General features: G+C 44.7%; 1 protein-coding gene across 5 annotated transcripts in view; it reads left to right on the top strand.

Moving 5' to 3' along the window:
- Positions 1-5,007: 5,007 nt before the first annotated feature.
- NSF (N-ethylmaleimide sensitive factor, vesicle fusing ATPase) overlaps positions 5,008-25,821 on the top strand; it is a 75,206-nt gene continuing 54,392 nt past the window's right edge. For 2 of the 5 annotated variants that reach the window (XM_037411125.1, XM_037411126.1), the window contains exons 1-4: positions 7,475-7,525; positions 18,221-18,306; positions 23,576-23,675; positions 24,995-25,034. In XM_037411125.1, the coding sequence (XP_037267022.1) occupies positions 7,490-7,525; positions 18,221-18,306; positions 23,576-23,675; positions 24,995-25,034 (262 nt within the window). In that variant the 5' untranslated portion in view covers positions 7,475-7,489. Of the gene's footprint in view, positions 5,116-6,253; positions 6,336-7,474; positions 7,526-18,220; positions 18,307-23,575; positions 23,676-24,994; positions 25,035-25,821 lie in introns of those variants that run through there. The other 3 variants (XM_037411127.1, XM_037411129.1, XM_037411128.1) reach the window with 3 other exon arrangements.

The raw sequence follows: 25,821 nt of genomic DNA, 5'->3' as shown, positions 1-25,821 counted from the left end.
ATCATTCTGCCTCCTGCCAGCATCTGCACCACTCCAGCAGAGACCACCACCTCTGAACGCAACTTTATTCTATACAAGGAAAAAAGTGGTAGAAAGATGCAATTATACATAGACATGAGAGTTGCACATTTTATACCAACATTAACCAACACTTTAATCCACCTGTGGATTCTCCTTCATCTGAGTTTTCAAGGAATTAGTCCTACATACTGACATCAGAACAGTTTTCTATTTACTGTTAGAGAAGCTTAACCTAACAAACCACAAGAAATTCACAAGATGTTCAGTGACAGAGGAGGTGCAGATTAAAAGGAAACCTGCATTCTCTCCATGTACACTAGCTGAGCTTCCAACCACCTGAACCACCACAGGAGAACATCAACTACAAAAATAGAATTATCATCCCTTTCACCAACAACAGCACAGTCATTCAGCCTTCCGTGCATTGCGACACCTCTCATCCTTTCATCACTGTTCCTATTACATCATTTATGTTACACGAGGCACGTATGTACTTTTTCAGATTTCAGGAGCTAGAATTCTGCAGTAACACATGCACTGGGAGCTACAGTGGAAATCTGCCACACCCCTCTCCCCATCACCAGCCTGGAAGTGCTCAAAAATAACTAGCTGTGCAAATAAGGAATGAAACCAAACCAAACCAAAGAGGTGTCTTTTCCTCCCTTCTTCAGAAGGTGAGGTACATAAGGAAAATCTAAAGTTTGAATAAAATTGACTAGCTAAAAAATCTTTAGCTCACAAATACAAAAGTGAAGTTACTTGCATAATATTTACAATATTACCATAGCTGCTCATTTGAAATGCTTATTAAAATCAGAAAAAGTTCCAAGTTTCATAGGACTACCATTCTGAAAGGATTCCGAGTAAGTGCTCTTCTCTAAAAAGATGTTCTTCTATAGGTACCCGAGGATGAAATCTCTGCATCTAACATATGTGGTCTACAGCATGATCTCCCTTCCAATTTATGCCACAGTTACAATTAAGTATTAACACATATTTTTTTCAGACACATTGTACAAATACATGAACACACAGAGTCAGAATTAGTGTGCAGCACAGCTTCATTTCTTATACTAATGCCATGTTTTCTCCTTAAGTTATCCCCTTGTCCACAAGGACAGCTGGCACCTCCATGATTTATGATCACAAAGAACAGGGAAACGTCCCAGTACAGTGAGCTGGTACAGATTTGTGACACCCCCAACCTCACTGAACCATGCACACTCAGTTTTCCCAAAGGGAAGTTTTTCAGGCCACTGAAAAGCGTTTTCCCACCACTTCCCCGGGCAGCTTCCCAGCAGCCGTTACCACAGCCAGGCCCAGGCGGCCCCGCACCGCTGCGGCCACCCTGCGAGGGGACGCCACGCCACGCCACACCCAGGCTAGGTGACAGGCCCGCAAGCCAAAGCCGAGCCGCGGGACAACACCAACCGTGCGGCGGGTTTCTGACAGGCAGAGCTGCACGGCCCCACGGCCCCCCAGCCGGTGGCGCGGCCCCGGCCCTCACCTCCATGGGCGGCCCCGGGACAACGGCTGCGGCGCTACCGGCGGCGCGGCGCCATGGCAGCCACCTGAGGCGAGGGGCGGCCGTTCGCCTCGCGCCGCGCCAGCCGCCGCCCGCTGCGCGCTCCAGGGGATTGGGCAGCCCCCGAGCCACCTGGCCAATGACAGCCGCTCAGCCACCTCGCGCCGCGCCACCCTCTCCATGCGGTTGTTAAAACCTCGAGAACCCGCCGCCCGCCGGTGCCAACAGAGCTTTATTGTTATTGGCCCCTATGCACCAACAGCTAGCCAATGAAAAATCACCTCGCCTACCCCTCCTGCCAATGAGGGGCCGCGGAGACGGTGTTAGCCCGGAGACAGCCCGCCGACCGCCTGAGGGCCGCCCGGCGGCTGTGAGGGCGGGGAGGTGCCCCGGGGCGGGGGCGCCACCTTTTGCCGCCCCGTGTCCCCGCTGGAGCAAGAGGAAGCCCCCATGATCCGGCACTGGTGACAGTGGCACTCTGGGGCCTGCTGGACTGAGCCCCCTTGGGGGAGCCAGTGGTTGAGGGGCTCCAGGCCCGGGGGCTGTGTGTTGGAACGAGAAACCATCGGAGACCTGATGGCAGAGGGAGCCCGGTTTGTGCCACGGGATCACTGTGTTGCCAGCCCTTGTTCCTTTGTACTTCTCATCATTGCTGCTGGTTTAGATACTCTGCCAAGTGTATGAATATTGCTGTTGTTACTAAAAAGGACTGAGGAAAGCCTAAATGCCCCGAAAGCAAACCATACTCCTGTTTTCTCTTCTTAAAGCTATTTTGCTTTTTCGTTTTCTTAAGTTATTTTTACAGAATCTAGGGGCATAATTTTTGCTGCTGTCTCCATCAGGCAGATAAGAGCAATACCCAGATAACTTCGTGATGATAGAGGCACAGATTTTTATGAATTGCAGACATTTGTGTTGTGATACCTCTCTCTCCTTTCCAGCCTCCAGTGTGCTACCAGTGGGCAGGTTCACAGGGAGGTTAGTGGAGTGAGCCGGGGGGCTGGATCCTGCCCAGTGAGCCTTCCAAAGCCCACCCAGGGAGCACGGCATCCAGGACACAGATGTTGTGTCTGCTGGGAGCCGAGGTTTCACTCCGGGAGATCACCAGTGCGTGGAGGGGTCAGCAGTGAAGGTGGTTGGGTCAGTGGCCTGTGCCATCCCCCAGCTTCATCCCTTGCTCCCTGCCCTGGGGAAGGGCTGGCTGTGGGGCAGAGCTCTGGGACATGCCCTGGCCGCTGGCCTGATTCAGAGCCTTGTGTCCAAAGGTGCTCAATGTGCAGCCCTGTCAGCCAGGGAGACGAGTCCTGGCTGGAGCTCAGGACCAAGCAGGGCTGGGCTGGGCTCCCCCGTGGTCCCAAATATGAGGAGGAGCCGGACCTGACCTTCGTGTTTGGTTTGGGCAGCTTTGCTTGGCTTAGCTTTTCCTCGCTTTGAAATGGCGAAACGTGGGGGAGTGGTTGTTCCACCCTCACCGTCCTCTCACCAGTTTCCCTACAAATTCAGAGGGTTTATTTCCTGCGTTTGTCTCTGCAAGAGATTCCTTCGAGGTCACATAGCAGAGAGATTTGAGAAGCTCAGAGTAGTGAGAATCCCCCCAAAATTATAGAATTCAGCCAGAGTTCACTGCTGGGGGTATAGCAGCCTCCTCTAGGGATGACACTCCAGGCCAGACACCTTTACCAACTGCAGAGGGAAATGCTGTTTCAGCTGATGCAGGTTTTGACCTGTTGGTCTCAGCTGGTTTTACATGTATCAGCGGCTGGGCAGCAGATGCCCTCCAGTGAGAGCTACCTGGCAGTGACCTGCTCGAAGCCAAGGGGTTATCTGCAATAGATAACAACCACTTTTCAGAGATAATTCCCCAGTGTGGTGATTTCTGTTGAGGAAGGGACACAGACGGAGAAACTGCTCAACTGCTGTGCCAGCAGGAAAAGCACAGTCTTACTGAGGGAAATGGAATTCTTGCACTGTTTAGATCTGCCCACAAAAGATTTAGGTATCGACCTGATGTCTTTATCCACCGAGTCCTGTACTCTGCACTGAGACACATCTGTGGCCTGAGGTATCGACCACCTTGGCCCACTGTGTTAAAGTGACACCCCCCCCCCCCCAGTTTTCCATGCACTTGATGTTCCCCTCTGGGTTACAGTTGACATTGCTACCTGTTCAAGGCAGCAAATTGGCAGTTAAAATCAATATTATTATCTTATTATGTTGCCAAAGCTCTGTGCAGGAAGCTGTTGTGACAGGTTGCTAATGCATTGAAGCTGGCTCTCTGAATTGATTTCTTGACTGTTGAGGTCGGCTTTGGAGACAGTATCGAACCTTGGTTTGGAGTCCCAAGTGTTTGCTGCCTTCCTCCCTCAAAGCAGTCTAGACAGGAGTTTCATCCTCCCACAGAACATTATACAGGGAGACACAGTTCTGCGAACAAGCTATTTTCATCTCTTAGCATGAGACAGTTTATCCAGTATGATTGGGTAGTCTTAAGAGTGAAGCACTATTTCAACCTAATTGCAGGAGTGGGCCCCCATATGGATCCACATCCAGAAGTCTGGCTACAGACATTCAGTAAATGCTCAAAGAGGGCCAGGCTAGGCCAGCTCCACGTAGAAGCAAGCGATGCAATGAGCAGAAGATGCCCATGTTGTGAGTGCAGGCCTCCCAATGGGCTTTAGAAGCCCCAAGCCTTCCTTACCAAAGAATTATGTTAACTCCAGGCTTTGATATGTGCTGAGAGACTGGAGAAACAGCTCTAAGCTGCCATTTCAGACTTGCACACACCTTTAATTTGTAGCACAAAGCCCAAAAACATGCCGTTAGTGTAAGCCAGATGCTGTTAAATGGAAAGCCGCTTCAGAAAAAAAGGTAAGCCATCAGATGTACTGTTGGTGGTGGTCATGGTACCCCGTTTAAAGTAACTGCTATATTGATGCGCTAATTGTTTGGAGCAGTTTGACAGATTTAAAGTCCCTTTTTCCTCACAAAGCACTACGGACCTGCGCACTGAGCGGTGTGTAGGATTCCATGCTCAGTGGCCCAGCAGGGCAAGGAGTCCCAAGGGCCTGACTGAGCGCAGCGATGCCCACCCTGCTGCTGGCAGGGGGTCTGCCCGGAGGCCTGAGCCCCTCTCAACCTCCCACCGTGGGGCTTAGCCAGTGCCAGCTGCCCCGCAGGGCCGCAGCGCGACGACCTCCTCAGCCGCTTCCCTCAGCGCACTGCCTGACCTTCCCGCCCGCCGTGAGGGAAACGGCGGCTCCTCCCACCCCGCCCCGCGCGCGGCCCCGCCAACCAATCCCAGCAGCGCTCTCTTCTGACATACACCAGGACTCCCGCCCCCGCTCGCCGTTTGACCAATGGGCTGGCGGTACTGGGAGGAGCTGCGGGCGGGACAACCAATCTAGCGCCGCCGGCCGTGCTGTTGGGGGGGGTGTCCCTCAGGGCCCCGCCCAGCCCCGCCGCGACGCCTGCGCTGCACCGCCCCTTGGCGGCTGCGGGGCGGGACCGGCGCTGCGGCGCGGTGGCGGGCGGTGCAGCGGGCAGGGAGCAGCGGCAAGATGGCGGGGAGGGTAAGTGGTGGGGCGGGTGGGAACGGGGATGGACCCTTCCCGCTCCGCCCTGCTCTGCCCGGCCCCTCCGCTACCTACTTCCTCCCCCCTCCGCTTCTGCTCCTCTCTGGGCGCCGGGGTGGTTCGGCGGCTTCTCGCAGCCCTGCTGCCGGGTGGTCGTTGAGCCTTGTGGGGGGGCTCCCCTGAGGGTGCTGTGGTGGCCCTCCCGGTGATGTGGGGGGGTCCTGAGAGTGCTGTGAGGCCGCGGTGGCCCCTCTCCCTGTGGGGCGGGACTGTGGGGTTCGCTCAGAGCACTGTGAGGCCAGGGTGGCCCCTCTGTGGGTGTGAGGCAGGGTTCAGGGTCTCTTAAGGGTGCTGTGAGGTTGCAGTGGGCCCTGTGGGTTGCGGGGCAGGATTTTAGGGTGCCCTAGGGGTGCTGTGAGGGTGTGGTAACCCCTCGGAGCTGTGAGGTGAGCTTCTAGGGCTCCCTCAGGAGGCCTGCGAGGCTGGGGTGACCCCTCTCCTTGTGGGGTGTGGGGCAGGATTGTGGGGTCCCCAGAGCGTGCTGTGAAGCCCTAGTGATCTGGTGCTGCCAGCAGGATTTAGGTTCTGCTAAGGGTGCTGTGCGGCTGCAGCAGCCCGCAGGCCCTATGAGGGGCAGGGCAGGATTTTAGGGTGCCCTGGGAGTGCTGTGAGGTTGAGGCGACCCCTCTACCCGTGGGTTGTGCCAGGGTCCTTTGAGTCCTCTCTGAGGGTCCTGTGAGAGTGGGGTGACCCCTTGGCGCTCTGGGATGTGGGGCAGGATTGTGGGATTCCCTGAGGGGCCTTGATGAGGCTGGGCTGACCCCTGTCCCCGTGGGGCTGAGTTTTGGAGTCCCCTGATGGTGCTGTGAGGCCCTGGTGACCCCTCAGTGCTGTGGGGTATGGGGCAGATTTGTAGGGCTCTTCGAGGCCCTAGAGTTTTATCTGCCCTGTGGGCACCATGATGTAATGTGGGTCCAAATTGTGTTAAAACCTACCTTAAGGGTTGAGCAGTGGTTTTATGCTGTATTTATTTAGCAAAAAATAATAAAAAAATCCCTGTCACTGATTACTTAGATAACATCAGCAAGTGGCCAAAAGGGCCTTAAAATGTGAAGGAACAGTCTTGTCTGTTTTTTAGTACCTTGTATACCACTCTGTTTTCAGGTGTCCATCTCCAAGTGGTGCAAGATGCGGTTAAGATTGCTCTTCTCTTTGCTGTGAGCTCTCTCATGCTTTGCTGAATATCAGCTTGTGAAAGTCACGTTCTTCATTAATGTCTGCTTCAGGCTAAAATCTTCTGTCTTGGACAAACAATTCAGTGATTGAGATCTTGGGGAAGAGGTTTCCTCGTATTTTTTTGTATTACGGTTTGTCTGGAGAATGCAGTGACAGATGGTGCAGTGGTGTGATGCAGAGCAGTAGAGGGTAGAGCAGTGGTGAGAAATTTGGCCCAGCCATAAGCTGTGCGTCACAGGTGAGCAGATCTACTTGACTGCCACCATTAAAACGCTGCTGATTAATTAAAAAAAAAAAAAAGATGTTTTGCAGTCTCTCTCTTGTTCAAGAGCTTTTCTTCTGTCCCCGCTGCAGATAATGTGGTCTCGCTTTCTTCCTTGCACCTTTTTTCTTCCATCTTGCCCTTTGCAGTTAACCCAGGAGAAGGCTGTGTGTTTTGACTAGCTTTTTCTTTCAGCTTTCCTGTTGCCAGAAGCAGGAGCCCAGTGCTTGCTTTCATCAGTGATAAGATCATTTTAGGCATAACAAACATGGTGCTGAAACTCCCTGTAGCCTAAACTGATCTGGCTGCAGTGGTCTTGTCTTAGCCCCTACTCACTTGCTCCCCTTAGCCTTTTCAGCATGCTAAGTCGACTGAGAAAGCTATCCGTGTAGTTTGATGAGTTATTTTTCATTTGCCCTTGTCTGCTGGAAAGGCTTAGTGAATGGCCTGAGTGCTGGAGGTGGTGTCTGGAGATGTGGGGAGGAAGAAGAGGGATCAGGCCCAACTTTTTCCAGCTCCTGTGAGCTTTTGTGCTGCTAACCACCTGAAAAAATGTGCTTGTGTTTGGCCAACTTAGAAGCCTTATGGAGGAAAAGAAACATTTATGCAAATTTAAGAGAAAGAGCGGAGCTTAATTGCCTCATGATCTGGCAATTCGAGTGGGTGCTGCTTTCCTTGGGTTACCAAGAATCTTTTCTTCTTACTATTCAGCATTTTCATGATTTATCTACAAATATAACTGCTGCAGAATTATCAGATGATTTAATGCTATGAAAATCATTTATAGGGGAAGTGTAATTTTCTGAGCTTGATTCCGTCTTGCAGTGTGTTGAATGCTGTTAACAAACGAACTGCCTGTTCCCTCCAGCTTGCATGTGGGATAGCAGCAGCTCTGAAAAGGATGCGGAGGTCAGGTTGAGCAAGCAACAGCATACGTTTTGGATGTGACATTGGAGCTATTGTGATCCTTGCCTGTGTAAATAAGGAATAGTAGGTAGGAGGATGGAGTTGTGTGATATCTCTAGGTACAACAGGTGAGTGATACTGGAACATTGATGCTATTCTGTTGTCAGCATTTTTAAAAGGTGCTTAAACCTGAAGAATGGATAGTGAAAGCTTCAGTGAGTACTTCTGACCTGAAAAAATGTCCTGCAATGCAATTTAGACCTTAATCTCTTTTATTAGACTTGTGATTTGATTTGTGTATGTATAGTTTTACAGAGAGAAATTAATGGCTTTCCTGATGTAGAGGAGAGACAAAATCCTTTAAACTTCCAGTAATGTTTTAAATAATTTAGACAAATGATAAGCCAAATGTTACTAATTGTCTGGTGCTGTTTCAGGTATATTACTCTACTCCCTTAATTGCACTGGGTTTCTTCAATCACAAGGAAGAGGCAGTGATTAACAGTGATTGAAGTTTACAGGAAAAGTAGTTTATGATGATTAGAAATAATGTCTGTTTCTGTTCTAATTTATTTGGTATCTCTCTCTGCATGGTAATCATTAGGCATGCAAGCAGAGCACTGAGACTTGCCAAGACATCAGCCGGCAGCTACTACAGAAGAGGGCATGTCTGTAGTTATGGATCCCTTGTACTAAGTCTGGACCTCTGGAAGTTAACTGGTGCTGCCTGTAACTGATTGATTTGAACCTCATTAGGAATTAGTTCTCAAAGGGATATAGAAAGGCCAGATGATTTCTCTGCCTTGTTCCAGCCATTGTCAGGCTGTTGATCCAGAACAAGCTGTGTTTCTGCTTGCATCTGTACCAGATTGGAGAGCTACGTGGAGAAATGGTGTAGGAAATGAAGCAGGTCTGCGTGGCTGCAGCTTTACTCTTGCAGGCTGGCAGGAGGTCTAGCTCTCTTCAAAGAGGAAATCATGTGTGCTTAACATTAGTTTGGTAGCATGGATGTTGGTGATGATCCCCTGTCAGAGAGACCGGTATATATTTCTTTAAGGAATATTAAAGTTTTGTAATAGCTGTAATGTATAACAGTTCATGATGATCAGAAATAATGTCTGTTTTATGTGGTACAAATGGTATAACACCTTAATTTTTCTTTATTTGCTATTTGGGACTCATTTGGAGCAGTATTGCCATTAACCTGGTGATAGGAGAGACTTGCCTGTTTGCTTCTCAGGAGAGATTCACATCTGTATTGGGTTGGAAATTACTTTGGTTTCACTCAGGTGCTAGTAGATGTTGGTTTACCTTGCAGAACTGTGCCACAACTCCTCTAGAAGAGCCTGTGACTTGAGCAGAAGATGTATTGCTGACATCTGTTCAAGTCAACTGTCAAATTGAGAGTGTAGCAGTAGTGGGAATGTGCTGACAGGGTGTGTCCCTCAGTGTTTTGTGGTGCTGAAGACACTGCAGTACTAACACGTGCTCTCTTGTACCCCTTGCAGTCAATCCCAGGACAGTTTTAGGTTGACAGTTTGGTAGAAACTTCGGAATAATAAGGATTGTGTTTTGTGTTTATGGGTTAAAGCTATAAAGTCTGATTTCTGCTAACATATGGCATCAGCCTTCATAGATGCAGGCGTCATCAGGCAACTAAAGAAAAATTTGTGAATCAGCTTAGTTTGTTCTTGCAGTGTGGTCCTGATCCTTCTATCATCACTTATCTTTTTTTAGTGTTTCCTAATATGTAATATGAAGAAATACGTTTTTAGCAATGTTTTAGGGAAATAGGAGAAAACTAAATCTGAATCTCCGTTTCTGAGATTGCTTCTGCAACTGCCTACCTGTCTTATGAAATCATAGCTAACAGACCTGTATCCTTCTTACAGGACTTCTGCATTGTAAAAACCCGTTCTAAGTTATTTAGGATAAAATTCTGACAACCGTGTAACCACGTGAATGTTTGTGCGCATGAGATATCCGACCCTTGTCATCTTTTATTAACTTTAATTTGTTACTTGGCTTAGCATTGCAGAAGCAGTGTGTCCAGAGCCTTATGTCTAAAGAGACAACGCAATAGGGAGATGTCAGTGCTGCCTCTCAATCTCCAGATTTGGGGGTGCTGGTATATCGTACCTCTTTTCTTATTGTGAACAGGCCAGAATGACTAAATTTTGTGAAGAAGTTTTCTTATTAGGAAAAATCTGTAAAAGTCAAAGAATCCTTTTGAGGAATTTCAAGTGTGAATTTCTTAAATATTACTCCCCCACTCTCCAGCACAGCAAGGTCTTTCTTCCTGTCCTCTGTCCTGTACCATAAGGCACAGAGGTCATTCAGGATAAGACCATGTGGTTTAGGAGATGCTCTAGCTATGAATTTGGAGGAAGTTCTGTCATAAAATCAGATCTGCTTGAGTCCACAGAAAACCAGTTCTTAGAAAACAGTGGTATTTATATTTTGCTAGATTACCCACCAGGCATGGTTTTCAGGCAGGGTACATGGTTTTCAGTGGAATTAATTATCACTGATTCCTTTCTTTACATGAAAATGTACAACCTCCACCCCAAAAACTAAAATATAGGTCCTTACGTCATGTTTTGATAGTATTTTTTTGTGATCCAGGAGTTGGTGGATACTGTCCAAGTACACTCACAAGTGTGAGAGAGGACAAGCTTTAGGAAGACCTGGTGCAGTGAGTGTCAGCTGACCTGAGTGGTGTGACAGATAGCAATGAGCTTAGCAACTGCAATATCTTTTTGAAGGATGAGGTTCAGAGTGTGGTCTCCGCATGATGCAGTTATTTGCATACCTGTCAAGATGCTGTCTCAAATCAGGGAAGTTCTCTTGACGAAGACTGGAGTTTTGTGACTAAATTTCTGCATTGGCCATCTTCAGAAAGTTTTTTAACCTACGGGAACTAGAGAGGTGTGTTAGGGAAGATCTGTGAACAGAAAAATTCAAGCAAGGAACACAGTCGCTACAGTTAATAGTAAAGCTTTCAACACAGTGTTCTATTACTCTGTGTTTAGGCCAACAGGTAAGACTACTGCTTGTTAAATCAGGGCTGAATATATAGTTCTTCAGACACTCTCTTGCCCTGCTGCTGCACTGGTATGCTCTTGCCTGTGTATGTATGGCACATACTCAGTCCAGGAAGGTCAAATGTTTGCAGGATAAAAAGATTTGACATGTTTCTCTAGTCTCCTGGGATGCAATAAAGCAATGACGTTCTACCAAAAATTCTTGAGTAATTGATACCCTAGAGTTGTGTCAAGTTTTTCTGTAGAAAATACACAAATATTTGCAAGGTGTTACATCTTAAACTCAAACTTCTTATAATTGGGCAGCGTTTGGTACATTAGTCAGTGTCCTGGAGAAGTTTAGTGCTAGACACAGCCCATCAGCAGCGGGCTAGTTGCAAATATGGAGGGATAGCAGCATCTCAGGCTTTCACAAGGCAGATTCCAAGTTTAAGGGGATATTTTTAACCTTGTCCCTATTGCCATTGGGTAACTTGTCTAAATAAAAGGGAAGAAATTTGCATCCATTAGGTGTCCTCACAGCTGGTGTGCCAAAATCCTGTGACTTGCATCCGAGGCTAACATCTTAGACATGGTTGTGTGATGTTTCATTCCTTTAAGCGTTTTTAAAAGAGGTTTCTATGAAACGCAACAAGTAGCAATTCCCTGTAATTAAAGTGTTGATCATCTTGCCTCACGGAAGAAATGTGAGGCAACATCCACTCCAAAAATGGATGTGTTAATTACAAACGCACATATTCTGAGCCATTATTGCTTAATTGGAAGATGAATATGATGTTAATGCTAAACTGTCAGGAAACAGCTTCCCAGTTATGGCACAGCAGCACAGGTTTTCTGAAATCACTTTACTGATCACATTGTAAAGAACTGGTATGGAGAATGACATCTTTGGGCAGAGCAACCCGTTTAATTAGATTATAGATGCTGTATGATAGTAGTAGCCTGTAAAAGTTCTCCTTTAGCACACTTGTTTCTTCTGCTTTTGTGGATCAGGCAAACCCTTCAGTCTTTGAACTGTGATTTGTGTTTCTGGTAACATTGCAGAATAATGGAAATAGTACAGCCAAATTCCCAAAGCTACATACATCTCGACTGCACTGGCTAAAATAGTGTTCGGAGTTAACAAAGCTCCCACTGTAGAACTGAACTAATTTAGCTGTAAGCTTGGCAAACAAAGGGTAAGTAGCAGTCACCACCCTAAAAAACAGTATCCTGTTTACGTCGAAGATAGGCTCTTCCATGCTAATAAAGTGTTTTTTGTGTGCTAAGACGGAAGTAATTTCTAGATTACTGCCCAGGCCCATGAGCAAGCACACATGTGCTATTAGATAAAGAAAATGAAAAATGTGTTAAGTGTGTATGTAAAGAACTGCAAGTGCAGAATAATTGGGGTCTGTATTCTGACCCCCACTGCGGGTTGGGCTCGACCTCCTTTACTTACGTAGCTAACTCTATTTGTTATCAGATGAGAAAGAGGAATTTCCTGGTGGTGCAGGCATGAAACAGCGCTGGGAAGAACGTTCCGTTTCGTTTCCAGCCCTGGGGGATTCAGGAGGTGGTGATGCAAACTCTTCCCTCTCTCCTATTTGAAGCTGTTCCAGCCTCCGTGTCAGCCGGCAGCTGGTGTGTATGTGGTGTGGCCATGTTTCCTTTGGTGCCTTCGTGGCTGCCCACGGGGAGGCGATTCGTACCAGTGGGAGCATCCTGTTTGGGGGACGTGAGATGGAGGGTTGCATCTTACCCATTGTTCTTGTCTGGACTCTGTATTGAGGCTGCCTTGGTGTTGGCTTGCTCAAAGTCCCCATTTGAATATTAATCCTGAGATTTTAGCTTTCCGAATGCGTTCATCTCTTAATAGAATAAAATTGATATTTATGAGCTTGTTATCAAGGGAGAGAATGCAGCTTCTTCCCGATGGGAATAAAAGCTTCCAGCAAAGTGAGCTGGAGGTCAGATGGAGCAGATGGAAAAGCTGGTCCTGAGCAGTCAGTCAGGGCTGCCGGTCCTGGGGGCCAGCATGCTTAACCTGCTGGGCACAGCAGGATGCTCTCTGAGCAGTTGTAGGTCTGGAAAGGAAACCTGTCTTGGCCAGCCTACTGTTCCAGAAAGTTGTTTGTAGGTCTTTGATCTCTTCTGGTAGCTGCAGAACTCTGGAAGCTTTATTCTGGTATTTTTTTTGAGGTGTCCAGAAAACAAAAAACCTAGTAACTTCCTTGTTGAATTTTTTTTTACTTTTATTTTAGACAACAGCATTTAGGACATCTCCTGTTGCTGGGTCTTGTTTCTGATGTTGGGATCATGTTGTCATTCCTTTCATAAATATTACTGAATGCCGCCTTTAAAGAAATTTTGGTTTTGTCTAAAGACTGTTTCCCACTATAGGCAATTACAGTCCCAGATTCCTCTTGTGGTTAGGAACCTGTTCTTAACTGCTAGTCAGTAGCTGTGATAGTGTTGCTATTGTTTTATACAAATTTCTTCTGTCCTTTAGTGTAGAGTTGTTTTTCCTCTCCATTATTCAGCTCGATGGTGTATGTAGAGAGCAAGTAGTCATAATCCTCCTGAGGCTTTCCTGTGCTGGGGGAGCTTGAATTGTCTCCTCCCAGGCTGTTGCTGACCCAGCTTTGCTGCAGCTCATCCTTCTACGTGCTAGTGCTGGCGTTTGTCATCTGTGCGCAGCAGGCTCCTGATCTTTGCAGTTTCCATGTTCATCTCAGATTCTGTTATCACTTGGTCCGTTGGATCTTTAGATACAGGCTGTGTTGGGCAATGCTTCATGCATGCCTGCTTTCCATCAGGAGCGTAGTCCTGGATAATGTAGGGTCTACATACCATCATCTTGGTTCCCTGTTTATCTTCAGAGCTCCTTTAATATCAATATTCTTCCTTTCAGTGTTCAAACTTAATTTTATTTGCAGGCTTTTAGTGGTGAATGAGTGTTGACTTCAAACACCTTTGAGTCAGCCATGCTACCACACCACCAGCAGGCAGGCCGGCAGACCTCTGCTCAGTCCCTTGGAAATAAAGACTGAACATTCTTCCCAAGAATCACTCCTGCACAGGTTCTTCATTGTCCTCTTTGGGTGACAAAGCTCTGGGCTTAGTGGTACTTTGGTGCCTGACAGCTGTTACAGTAGAACTTGGATGCTTTTTGGAGCGGGAACCCCCATTTCTGTGTAGCTGACAGTGGGCTTTACAGAGGAATTTCAAATGTATAGTACCCAGAGTTGTCATATTTCCTAACACTTGTCTGCCAGCATCTGCATGACAGAAATTATATATATGTACATATGCATATACAGATTTGTATGTATAGCTGTGTCTGCGTTTTACACGAAGATTTTCACAAAAATAAAATTTTGAACATGTAACACTTTGTCTTACACAAACCACGTAGAAACAGTGCACAGAACAAAATCTGTCTCTGCTTTAGAAGCTGTTTCATAATCTCTTGGGTTGGATTAGGAAATTAAGCGAGTTAAGCTGTTTCAAATGAAGAGCATCTCTGCCTTTAACATTTAATGTTTTAGGTCTTCTGTTCAGTAACAAGTGACAGGTAGTGCACTTCTGTTATATACCACCATCTTACCTCCTGTAGTCTCTGAGTAATGAGAAACATGTTTTTCTTTAGCTTCCTCTTGCATAAGCCTTAACAATTCACAAGTATTAACTGTATTTTTGTACTGTCTGTGCACCTGTGTAATAATAGTGTACTATGTGTAATACTCCTGAGATTTTATTATTCATTCTTTTCCCCAGTCGTATTTTAAACCAGCAGTGCTTTGCTTTTGCTTCACATGCTTGTTTTGAAATTCAGAAGGAGAAAAGGTGTGTTTTGTGTATGAATGAAAATATCCAGATAACTTAGCGTTTCTTTCTAGGCTGAGCTCTCCTAAAATGCAAGAACAATTCAGTTTCATATTTTTGTGGAGGAAAACTGGAATCCCTGCAGCTTTGGAAAAAAAAAAATCCCTGAAAGATCAGCTGTTGTGGTGATTGATTATATTATGAAGCTGTTTGTTCTTTGGGGCAACTTTTCCTTTTTAAAAGTGGTGTGTCAGCACCACTGAGTCACTTGGTGCTGTATTTTCATGGTTAGCATCAGCTCAGTAGCGGAGGAGTAAAGAGAACATCACTGCTTTGTCATAAATGCAGAGATGAGGTTCTTCACGTTTGTCTTTTAGCACATGATTTATCAACGCATCATGCGGTCTCATTTTTTTTCTCTCGGTAAACAGGAGGAATATTGGTTAGACCTCTGTGTAGATGTGGATCTGGTAGTGGACACTGCATGGCTGACAATGGATGCCTGTAGCTGGGGATGCTTTAGAATGAAGGCACTGTCTCAGATGTGGAGTCTCCTTCCGCTAACCACAACAATAACTGGAGGCAGGGAAGAGTTCTTTTGCTACTTTAAGCCTAATATACCTATCTATATTGTGGACACGGGCATAACTGCAGCCTGTGAAGATGTGTATGGGTCACCTTCAAACTAGTATTGACAGCAGCAGATGGCATTCACTGTCAGCTGCAAGATCTGCTCTGGTGTTTTGTTAGAGCTGAGCTTTATGTTGCCTTGCCTAGTTGCTAGCAGTAACCTACTAGTAAACTTAAAATTAGCTTGTGTAAATATACTTGAAGGTTTCTTAGAAATACTCTTTAAGGATTTTGCTTCCTCTGTTCCCCAAGTATGGTGTGCAAGGGCAGGCAGCAAGGGTGTTGTGTGGCAGAGAGGGTGCAGGCTTTTGGGAGTCCTTGTGCAGGTGTCCTGGGAAGCTGGAACCCAAAATGCAAGACCTTAAAGCGTTCCTTGAGAGTGCTACCACTGGCATATGAGAGCCCTCTAGGCTTCGGTGGCTCATGTTACAGCTCTCGACTGCTGCATTTATGCCAGAAAAATGTACTCAGGAGGAGCAGCCAATGCCAACGTCCTTGCCTTGGCAGCTCGGTTGATTGACAGGCAGACAAGAAGCCCTGTGTGCAGTACTTCTGGGGATACGACCACTGTGGTGAGGAGAGGGGAGGTAACACGAAGCCCCTGCGAATCACTAGTGCAGTGTGTTCCTCATTGCTGTCTGGGTGCTTCCCAGTCTAATCATTATCTCTTACATGACCAGATTTTCTCAAATTACCCCCCGTACACTCACGAAAACTTGCATCCATTGAGTGACACCCTTTTCTAGCACAAGCTGTGTTATCTTAAAAACACTTCTGTATATTGATAACTTATCAAAGTTCTGCAAATTCTTGGAGCTTGAGTAGGGCATGTACTGGAGAGTTGGGAGCACGGTGTAGATTATAAATGCAGTCTGAAATGTTGGTCATTGCCAAGGGAGAAATGGTCTTCTGCCAGGCGCCCCAGAAGGAGACTAAGCCGGGCTATGAGATGGCTAGCACAGTCCGCGCTGATACCACTGCAGAGGCAGCTGCGTTATATCACGTGTCAGATGCTCAAGGATGTTTTGCCACGTGTCTGTCGTGTTGTGGAACTTGCAAAGGGAGCACTTGGTGCTGGATTTGAAATGCATTCCTTTATATTTATGCATTTCCTTAAAGCAAAACTCGCATGTTCCCAAATGCAGACAGGAGTAACACAGAAGAATGGTAACTTTGCCAAGTGCTTGCTGTTAACATGTAGCAAGCAGTTTGTCAGTAAGGATTAAAAATGCAGTTGAGGACTAGTGCTGTAAAAAGGCTTAATCCAGGAGCTCTGTGTTCAGTTTTCTCCGGAAATATCCTACCTAATGCGTTTTATCAGGGCATGCCCTTCACAAAATAGTCCCCTCACAAATGGAAGGAGAAATGGTGGTGAAATGGTGAATGCTTTTTTGTGTGAAGTGCCCAAAGTTGGTCAACCTTAACAGGCAGGTTGGGTATTTCAGAAGTCCACTGATGGTCATATATTTTTTATTACGAGAATATTTGAGGCTCTTATTGCACTTCAGATTCAGGTAGATAAATCTGTTTCAAGGCTAAAAATGGAATTATTTTCTGTTGTTACATATGTCAAGGACAATTGAGCATTATTCAGTAAAAATAACTCCTTTTCTAAAAATTAGTAAAATTAGTAAAAATTAGTCCTTTTCTAAATACCAAGTACTCTGGAAGAATTACATTATGACTTAAGTTGATTTGAGCTATAGGGCAAGCTTGCTTCAGTCCGTGGGGAGATGAATTTTCTCTGATATTTTTCTCAGATGGCCCAGAGGTGTAGGGCAGGAAAAGCTGAGCAGGATGTTAACTCTTGGGAAATTGTCTAGATCTGTGTGTTGGGATCAGTGCGTTTCCTTTTCTTGTTGCTGGGATTTAAGGGCGTCTTAAGAGAAAATCCATTCTGAATTGCTTTTAGCAATAGGTGACACTGACAAATAGTTTCTGTTGCACTGCCTGCAAATTTGTATCTGAAGAAGAAAATAGTTGTGCTTTGATTCTAAAAATGACATCCTGAGGGGTGAAGTTTAGCTTTTCTCCAGATTAAATTTTTTCATCCTATAGCTAATGGTATCTGGAAGTGGAGGAAAGGATGGAATAGGCATTTTGAGCCTGATTTTCATCTTTCAACCATTGTTTTGTGGAATAATTCTGTAGAAGCAAATAGGGTTGGGGATGTAGGATGGTGCAGGGGTTCTTTTGCCACACTCCCTCTGTATGCTACATGCTGCCTTGTAGTGAGGATGGGGTAGCCTGGGCTGAGAGTGGTGGTATTTGGTTATTTTAGCTGCTGATTCATAAGTAATATTGGAGAGGAAAAAACCTGAACAGATATTGTTGAAATGGGATTGCTTCTTTGACTTCAGGGTAAAAAAAGGAGGAGGTACGACACCCCCACAAAATTTGTTGCAGTAATCTTTTTAAAAGCAATAGGCTGGAACTGTTTAACTTAATTTCCTTCTGTTTGTTACTGATGCGTGATGTTTCCTATAGAGTAGGAAATACTATTTGTGTTGTCATACTTTTGAGAAGTTTTATAGAGAGATTCTGCATGGTTGGATAGCAGTGGGCTAAAAATTATACCTTCCTGTGGACTTTCAGTGCTGCCCTGTACTACGTTGTCTGAAGTATTTATATCCAGAATGGATGTGCTGAAATTTCAGTTTTCTGAGTAATGTCAGGGAAGAGGAAAGGTAACATTTTCATTCCACCCTCTTTTCCCCACGTAGTCTCTCTAACCCAGCACAGCATTAGGAGAGAGAGTTACCTGGGGTTGTGGTGAAACTGGTCTGTCTCTAGGCTGCTGTGCCTTACCAGCTTTCGAAATATCCCAGTGTCTTGTTTCTTGGCAAGAGATGCCTTCCACTGAATGTTTTGCTACCTGCTGGCTTGTGGCAGGGTTCAGGGAAGTTGCATGAACACCAAGGTTCACTAGCAAGTTAACAGTTCTTTTTTCCTAGGTAATTTTGAAGTATTTTTTGTAGGTGTGCTAGGAAGCACAGTGTATCCTGTACCCACAAAATGCAGAGCTTTTGGTTACAAATATCTGTGACATGTAGGAACATTTGGAAAAACCTTGGTGAGGAAGAGGGGCGTGTCAGTGCCAGTGGACTGTGCCCTCAGAGTATGTCAGTGTGCTGTGGATTTTTGAGTTTTGAGGCTTGGCTTAGTAAAAGAAAAATAGAATTTTATTTGACAGTTTTTCCCTCTTTCTTTCTCCTAGTCTATGCAAGCAGCAAGATGTCCCACTGATGAACTGTCGTTAACCAACTGTGCTGTGGTGAATGAGAAGGACTTCCAGTCTGGGCAGTAAGTGTGCACTGTTGCTCTTTCAACTTTTAACCAAAAAGGAATTGTTTTCAAAATCTGAATGGAGGTGGAATGAAATTTCAGATTTGGGAAAGTGAGTACAGTAGGTTAATTAACAGAACTTCTGCATCTTTAAAGACCAAAACTGCAAATGTGCCTCTTTCTCAGAGCTGGAGATGTTAAAAAAATGGTAAATTTTTCTCTGAAGCATTTCTTCGTTGGGAACTGGATCTGCTTAACTAATCATAATCACTATTTTAATGAAGAACTTCAGGCCTTTTTTGATCTTTCTTGTTTTTGCTATTGTTCCTGTTACATAGTTAGAATATTTGATCTATTTCAAACAGATTTTTATCATTTAGTTGCGTTACTAAGGGCATCTTCTCACTTTCTCATGATACTGGAGTGCTGAGCAGAGGCGGTAGAAGTTCTCTCTTGTACTGGGTTTTTTCATGCACAAGAACAAAAGTGGAAGGCAACCAGAGAGTGGGCACAACAACTTGGATTCTTTAATTACAGTTCTAGGGTGACTGATAGAAGCTGACTCTGGGTTTTACATTTGTGAGAAAGGTAGAAAACACATTAATTTTTCAGCTCAATCCACACAGAAGGGCTTTGTATTAAAAGAAGCCAATTCAAATAATTAGTTTCCTTGCTTTACTGTGACTGTATGGTGGCTCTCTTAAAAAGATTTCAATATGTAGACTGTAGACAGAAGTAATTAATTTCAGCAGAGAGTATCACATGCAGCAGAAGGTGGAAGAGCTTGGGTTTGAAAAATCGGAAAAAGTGTTTAAAAAAGATGCTGAATGATACACTTAGGGCCTTAGCATAAAATACCTGGCCCAAATGAATTCTGCTAAGGATGGAGAGCCAAGTGGCTCAGAAATGCAGGGAACAAGGGAGTTATGTGGTTTAAGGCTTGCCACTTTTTGGGCTGTCAGTCTGCTGTGCTGGTACCCTGGAGAGCTGTCCTGGCCCGTTAGTCATTAGCTAAACTGTGATTTCACAAGCCCAACTTCATTATAAAATACCAAAACAAAACAGCTCCTCTCCCCCCCCCCCCCCCCCCCCCCCCTGCCCAACCAAGAACAACTTTTAGAGTCAGAAGCAGGAAAAAGTATCTTCTTGGACAGGGTGATCTCTTCAAATGGTGCTTTTCTCCAGGTAGATTTTTTTTTTTTTCTCAAAATAAATGAGTTACAAAAATATCTGAACTGAGCATTGTACCTCATGCATTATAAAAATGTTAATTTCCTCAAATATGAACGTCCTGGAGGGACCCAGCTTCCAAACCTGCAGCAGCTGGCTGCTTTCCTTTCACTTTGAGAACCCTCTTTCATTGCATTTATGGAAGCGTGCAGGATGCAAGATCCCAAGACTTGCCTGGTAAACAGGATGGACATGATTCTGACTGTACTGATTCTACCCAAGAGGGCTGCTTATTTCTAGGAATTGGGGCTCATAGAGAAAGCAGCATACGTTTGGTTGTGAGCAGATGCTATAAATCGCTTTGCAAAGTGTAAGACTAGAGTACAGATAGATACTCAGCTACTACTGAAGGATGTAGTCATTTTGCTGCATTGCAGATATACTGAGAAAGACCATCCTTATGATCTGCTGCTGTAATTGCACACAGTCAGCAGATTTGGTTTGTATCATCCTAATCATGGCTGGCTGCACAGAATATTTTTTTGGTAGGTTATACAAAGGACTTTAAGACTTCCATTTAGTGCTCACAGTTTAGAGATGGGAGTTTGACCTTGTGTCATTGGGAAGGTTTATCCCCAGGATGTTACTATAGATCTTTTCATGCTTCATTTTCTGCATACTGTAAGTTGGACAAGTATGAGTCACCATTCTGTGACGCATGAGTTCATGGGATGAAGTGCGTTATTATGGTACTGTGGTGGTTTGATAAGTTATGCCATCTTCTTGTGACATACTTCTATCTTGAGGACTCCCAGTGTATTTTCAAGAAACAGGTGCTGAAAACACTGAGGCAGCTAAGGGGACAACAATCTGGAAGGAAGGCAGGACAGATTATTGCAATGTTGTTTAATGTTGAGAACTGACTAATTATTCTACCTTTTATTCCTGCCTTTTATATGGGAAGACCATCTTATCTTGTGCCAGCTTAGTTATCCGAAGAGCCCTTGAGGAGCCTTGCTGAATAATTTACACAGGTTTCCAAACATGCACCAGAGGAATGTCTGCCCATGTATTTCAGATGCTTACTGGCACCTTTATATAGATATAGCTTTTGTAAGGGAGAGAGTAATTTACATATTCTTTCTTCACTAACATAAAGACTAATGGATGCACAGGTTAAAACCACCTATTATAATTTCTGTTGGTTTGGTCAGCCTGGCCAGCAGACTTGCCAACAGTCAGTTTCCTGGGCCCAGTCTGGAGCTCTTCTTAAGAACTGGCATGCCAGCCACGTTATGGTTCTCATAGTTTAAGGCAGGGGTTTACACATGCATTAGAGCAGTAGTTTCATCTGTTAGAGCTCTTGGGAGATATCTGGCCCTGGTGACTCATTGTTCCTTTTGTTCACTTGTAAGGAGAAGCTGTTAATGAGGCTAAGATTTCCCCCATGTGTCTCCGTGAACTCTCCAAGCTCCTTCCTAGTGAACATCAATGTAGGAAAATGCAGTTAGTTTTTCCTGCTGTTGCCTTATTTTGAACATTCTTAATACTTAGGTTGTTTACAGCCTGTTGGAAACTGCCCCTGCTGTCTTTGAGAAGAAACATGGTTGTCCCTGTGCCTTTTGCAGATTTTTCTCAAAGAACCTGTCAGGATTTGACCTTTCCTAATATTCTCACTTGGCTAGAGATTTCTTTCAGAAAGCTATTTTTTTTTTTTCTTGCCGTGTTTTGTTTTTTCTTCCTGGCATGTATTTGCCTGATGTTGGGCTCTGCTGTCTTTCTGGTTTGCTGGAAATGTTAGCTCTAATTTGTATTAAATCTTTGTGGATACAGCCCCCACCCCACCCCCGCAGTATTTTTACCAGGTTTCCTCATTTTCTTGTATTTCACTTATTTTAAGTGAAACCCAACAGTAGTGGAGTTTGTTTCTTCCTGCAGAGATGCTGAATGTGTATGTAGCTGCTGTTGTGTTTCGAGCCAAACTTGGTGCACTGCTCAGGATCCATCTCGGTCTTAAGGAGCTTTAATCTTGGGTCTTTTAGTGTCTGATGAACTGCTTCTAGTAGGGTGTTATTTGTCATCAAGTGTATTTCTTGGTGAGGTATTGCAGTAGCATAGTTGGAACTTGTATTTTGCCTGCAGGCATGCTTATCTAACACTGCAATGTGATACCTTTCTTTCTGGTTGTTTTGATACTAATTTGAATTACTCAGGCTGATACACTCTGTGCCGGAAATCTCCTGATTTCAATCCTGGCTTCCTGGACAGCTTCCCTATTTTATCTACTACTCAGTTTAAAGTTAAACAGTCCTTTAAAATTAATTCAGTCTGGGAAGGATCCATCTACCCTGCCCTGCTGGCAGTGCTCTTCCTAATACAGCGAGAGATGTTGTTGGCCACCTCTGCTGCAAAAGCACATTGCCGGCTCATGTTTGACTCATTGTCCATCAGGATCCCAGTTTTTTTCTGCAAAGTCACTTTCCAGCTCCACATGCTTGCCATTTTATCGTAGGAAGCTATCGTGTTGGTCAGGCTTGTTATTCCTTTGTAAATCCATGCTGACTACTCCCAGTCACTTTCCCTTAATATGTTTGGCTTCCAGGATTAGTTGCTCCATCACTTTCCTAGGGACTAAGGTGAGGCTGACCAGCTTGTAGTTAAAAGGAAGGGTGTGTGTCCCTATATCTGGGGTTTTAGGCAGCTGATGGGTGGTTTAGGGCCAGTGAAGAGTCGGATCACTGGTCACCTGACAGAGGAGGTATGTATCACTGTGTGGTACGTTTAAAGTGCTCTCTTACCCTGCTATACCATCGAGTGCTAGCAGTTCTGGGAAAGGTTTTGCAAGCTTCCCTGTCTGTTTGGGCTAAAGCTAGTGGTGTCTAGTGGTTTTTGGCTACGCAGGCCATGCATTTCTTCTAGTCTAAGGGCCATATGTTCTTTCCTACCATGTGTCTGAGCTGTTATGTATACATGATGTAGCCAATGTATACATGTGCAGCAGATCTGCTTTTGGATGGTGTTGGATTTGCTGTGCATATGCAAAGGAAAATACATGGAGCATATGTGCATGTAATACATCCACTGCCAGGGAGTGTGGATGGCCGGGAGTGTGGGCCTTGGCTGTTAGCATAGTGCATCTAGCCCTTAGTTTCTGACAACGGGTAGGAGGGTTAGTGAGGGGGGGGGCAAGCACCACATGAGCTGGTGGCCTTACAGACCCTGTGAGCAGACTGCAGGCAGTTGGGAAGACAAGCGAAACCTGGTTCCACCATCGCCCCTGCCACCAGTGCACACAAATCTCATCTTCCTTTTGTTTTGCTTTCTTATGCCAAGAAGTCATCTGCCTATCCCATGTTAAGAGCTATCGGGCATAGTCTGGGGATAACTGTAAGCAGCTGTTGAGTATCTTTGTTCCTGACAGCTTAGCTTCTGAGAGTGGCAGACAGGCACATGGAATTGTTGCTGTGTCTGCTTCTGACTGTATTGTTCTGTTTTTGTAAGTGTTCCTGGTCTTCAAATACTGTCTGTGAGTTCCAAGATCTGTCAAGTAGCAAACAGGAGGAACAGCCTCAGCACCTGTGTGATTTTACTTTCTATACAGAAATCCCTTCCATTTTTTTCTGCAATCAAACTTCTAAACAATATATTAAGATTCTTGTATAGGCTTTGCATCTATTTCTTGTTGAAATCACAGCTGGGGGATACTGCTTGTATTGGGATAAAATACTGATGCTTTGGTGTGAGATGCTTGAGATGTGAAACCAGTGTTGATTTTTAGATACAGCAGTCTTGGTCTTCGTGGTTATGGTTTGGTTCTCTCACGTTTGTATAGTACAATTCCTGAAGTAAAAGGCTACTGGTGCAAAAATGTAAATAATAATTATTAGTACAGTGTCTTTCAGCTGGGCTTTGAGATCATGTTATATAACTGAAGGTGGTGGACTCCTGTGAAAGACTGCTGTGTGCCTGCATCATGGTGTAGGTCTAAAGCTTTTTATTTTTTCCTTTATAGGACCAGATACAAGCTGGCTTGTTTCTTTTGAATTCTCACAGCACTGGGAGCGATGCAAAATCCTCCTGGGTATTTATCGAAATAAAATACTGTTCTCTCTTCTAGGCATGTTGTTGTGAAGACTTCTCCCAACCACAAATACATTTTCACGCTGAGAACCCATTCCTCAGTTGTTCCTGGCAGCATCGCATTCAGCTTGCCCCAGGTACTATATGGTTTGACATACCGTTTTGCTATAGAATAAACAAAATCTGTTTTGGGGTCAGGACTGAAGATAACTTCTAATTGGCGGGAGATGCCTGCACAAATATATGCTGCAAATTTGATTACTGGCAGGAAAAGTTCAAGGACACTTTTGCTATAACTGAAACACACTTGCTGATATTGCTTAGATCTATTTTTAGTTCGTTGTGGGATAAAGATACTAGAAAAGGTGTAATTGTAACCTTTTAAAAACCCACCAGAAGCAAACTATTTCAAAAAGAAAAGCCTAAGTGGTGTCTGCTATGCCTTGTGAATTTTTCTTGTTCCCTGGTTTCCCTTGACTTTAAGGGTTTTCTTTGCCGTGTTGCTCTTTTAAAGACCTACCAGAAGTTTTATTGACTGTAGTCAGTCATTGTTAGTATTTTTAGATGAAAAGTGCAACAAAATATATTAAATAATTTGTCTCCTCTTTCTTAAGCCATCACATGTTAAAAGATGGTTAGAATAAATAATTAAAACAGTTAACTTCTAAATGGAAAAATCAATCTTGTAGCCTTTAACTGGCTTACGCAGTGTGTCACATAATGTAAATCTGCAACAATCGTGATCACTGATTTAATGCTTTGATGTTTTCCTGCTGGTAACAGATCTAGAAGCCAAGTCTCTATGCTGTGAACACAAGGCCTCTTCTTTTTTTTTTCCTGAACAGATGTCTTGGCATAGCCACCAAAATGGCTTTTTGACATGTTGTTCAAAATCAGATTTGTCTGGATGAGTGGGTGAAGAGGATGTTATGTTAACTGTATGTCTAGCTATGATTTGTGATGCCCAAACTGAAAAGCAGTTATCAGTAGGAGATACCCATGTCACAGGGTTAAAGTAGATGCATTCATGGTCTAGGGTTGATTTTTGTAGATTTCCAGTAGCTGTTGTAAAGCTGGGACAGCTCTTCTGCTAAGGAACGAGGTAGGTTGCTTATCTGTTAAAAGGGACTATGGTACTAAATGTTACAGCTACTGATAGATAAATGTTTTATTTGAGTATTCCTGATGCTGAGTTTTAACTTCCAGTATTTCCTGAAGCCTTGGATAATTGCAACCAGTGTTACGCAAAATATGTATTTACCTTATGGATGCATGGACGTCACGAAGTGTTTCCTGTTAATTTGGGGGTCTTTGTAAGGTCCCATTCTTCCCTTTTTTGCTGCTACTTAAAGTTCTCATGGGGGAGCCTGCTTTTCTGAGTGAGGATGCTGACTCTGAGCGGGCATTTGTTCTACTGAAGGACAAGCTTTCTGAAGTTTTTGTCTTGTTTTTACAGAGAAAATGGGCTGGACTTTCCATTGGACAAGAGATAGATGGTAAGTGAGCCAGCAGCATGGGCATGGCATATGTTTATAGCAGCTGAATTTCATGTTTCCATGCTGAAGTGACATGTCCTGGGTAGTCTGTTCTTGTGGTGTTGGAGAACACTTACCAGCTAACAGAAAACAGTTGTTGTCAGTGAGACTATTATTGACATCTAAATTTGAGTATTGTGAATGTGGAAGTTTTCATGCTAAGAGTTGCCAAAAGCCAGCAGTACGCTCTGGATAGCTGAAGTGATGAGCTTTGAGTAGCACTGATGTTTTCACCAATAACTGACTAGAATATTCTGCAGTATGATGAAGGGAAAGAGGTGCTGTCTCAAGTTTGTGCAGCTTGAAGGGTTGTATTCCAATTTCGAGTCTTAATTCAGCCTGACAAGCCTTTGCCAGTGTTCAAAGAGACTGATGTGTGTGTCTCGGCTTGCATGCTCTGTCTTTGATTTATTCATGCTGTCTGTCACTGTTATCTCTGGTTTGTGAATGACTGGCATCATTGTCAGCTGTAGTTGCTGCTCTTTAATCTGTCTGTAACTTCTGGAGTATTGACCAAACTCCTAGCAGAAGCTTGTTATAGGAGGGTCTCCATGTTCTTTGCAACAGCAGATCAAGGTAATGGATCATGTCTGTTCTTCTGACCATCAGGAATTACCTGGGGGCAGCCATCTCATCCTCTTGTTTGATAAGGTTGCTGTGTTGAAGTCTGTTATAGTGGTTGGCTGGCTTACAGTCACTGAGGTGGAGCAGAGTGTTCATTAGGCCACTGTTTTGCCATTTGAGTTAC

Source organism: Falco rusticolus, chromosome 18, assembly GCF_015220075.1.
Source record: "Falco rusticolus isolate bFalRus1 chromosome 18, bFalRus1.pri, whole genome shotgun sequence".
Classification (NCBI taxonomy): Eukaryota; Metazoa; Chordata; class Aves; order Falconiformes; family Falconidae; genus Falco; species Falco rusticolus.
The sequence above is the reverse complement of the archived record's forward strand: the minus strand, read 5'-3'. Positions and strand labels throughout refer to the sequence as shown.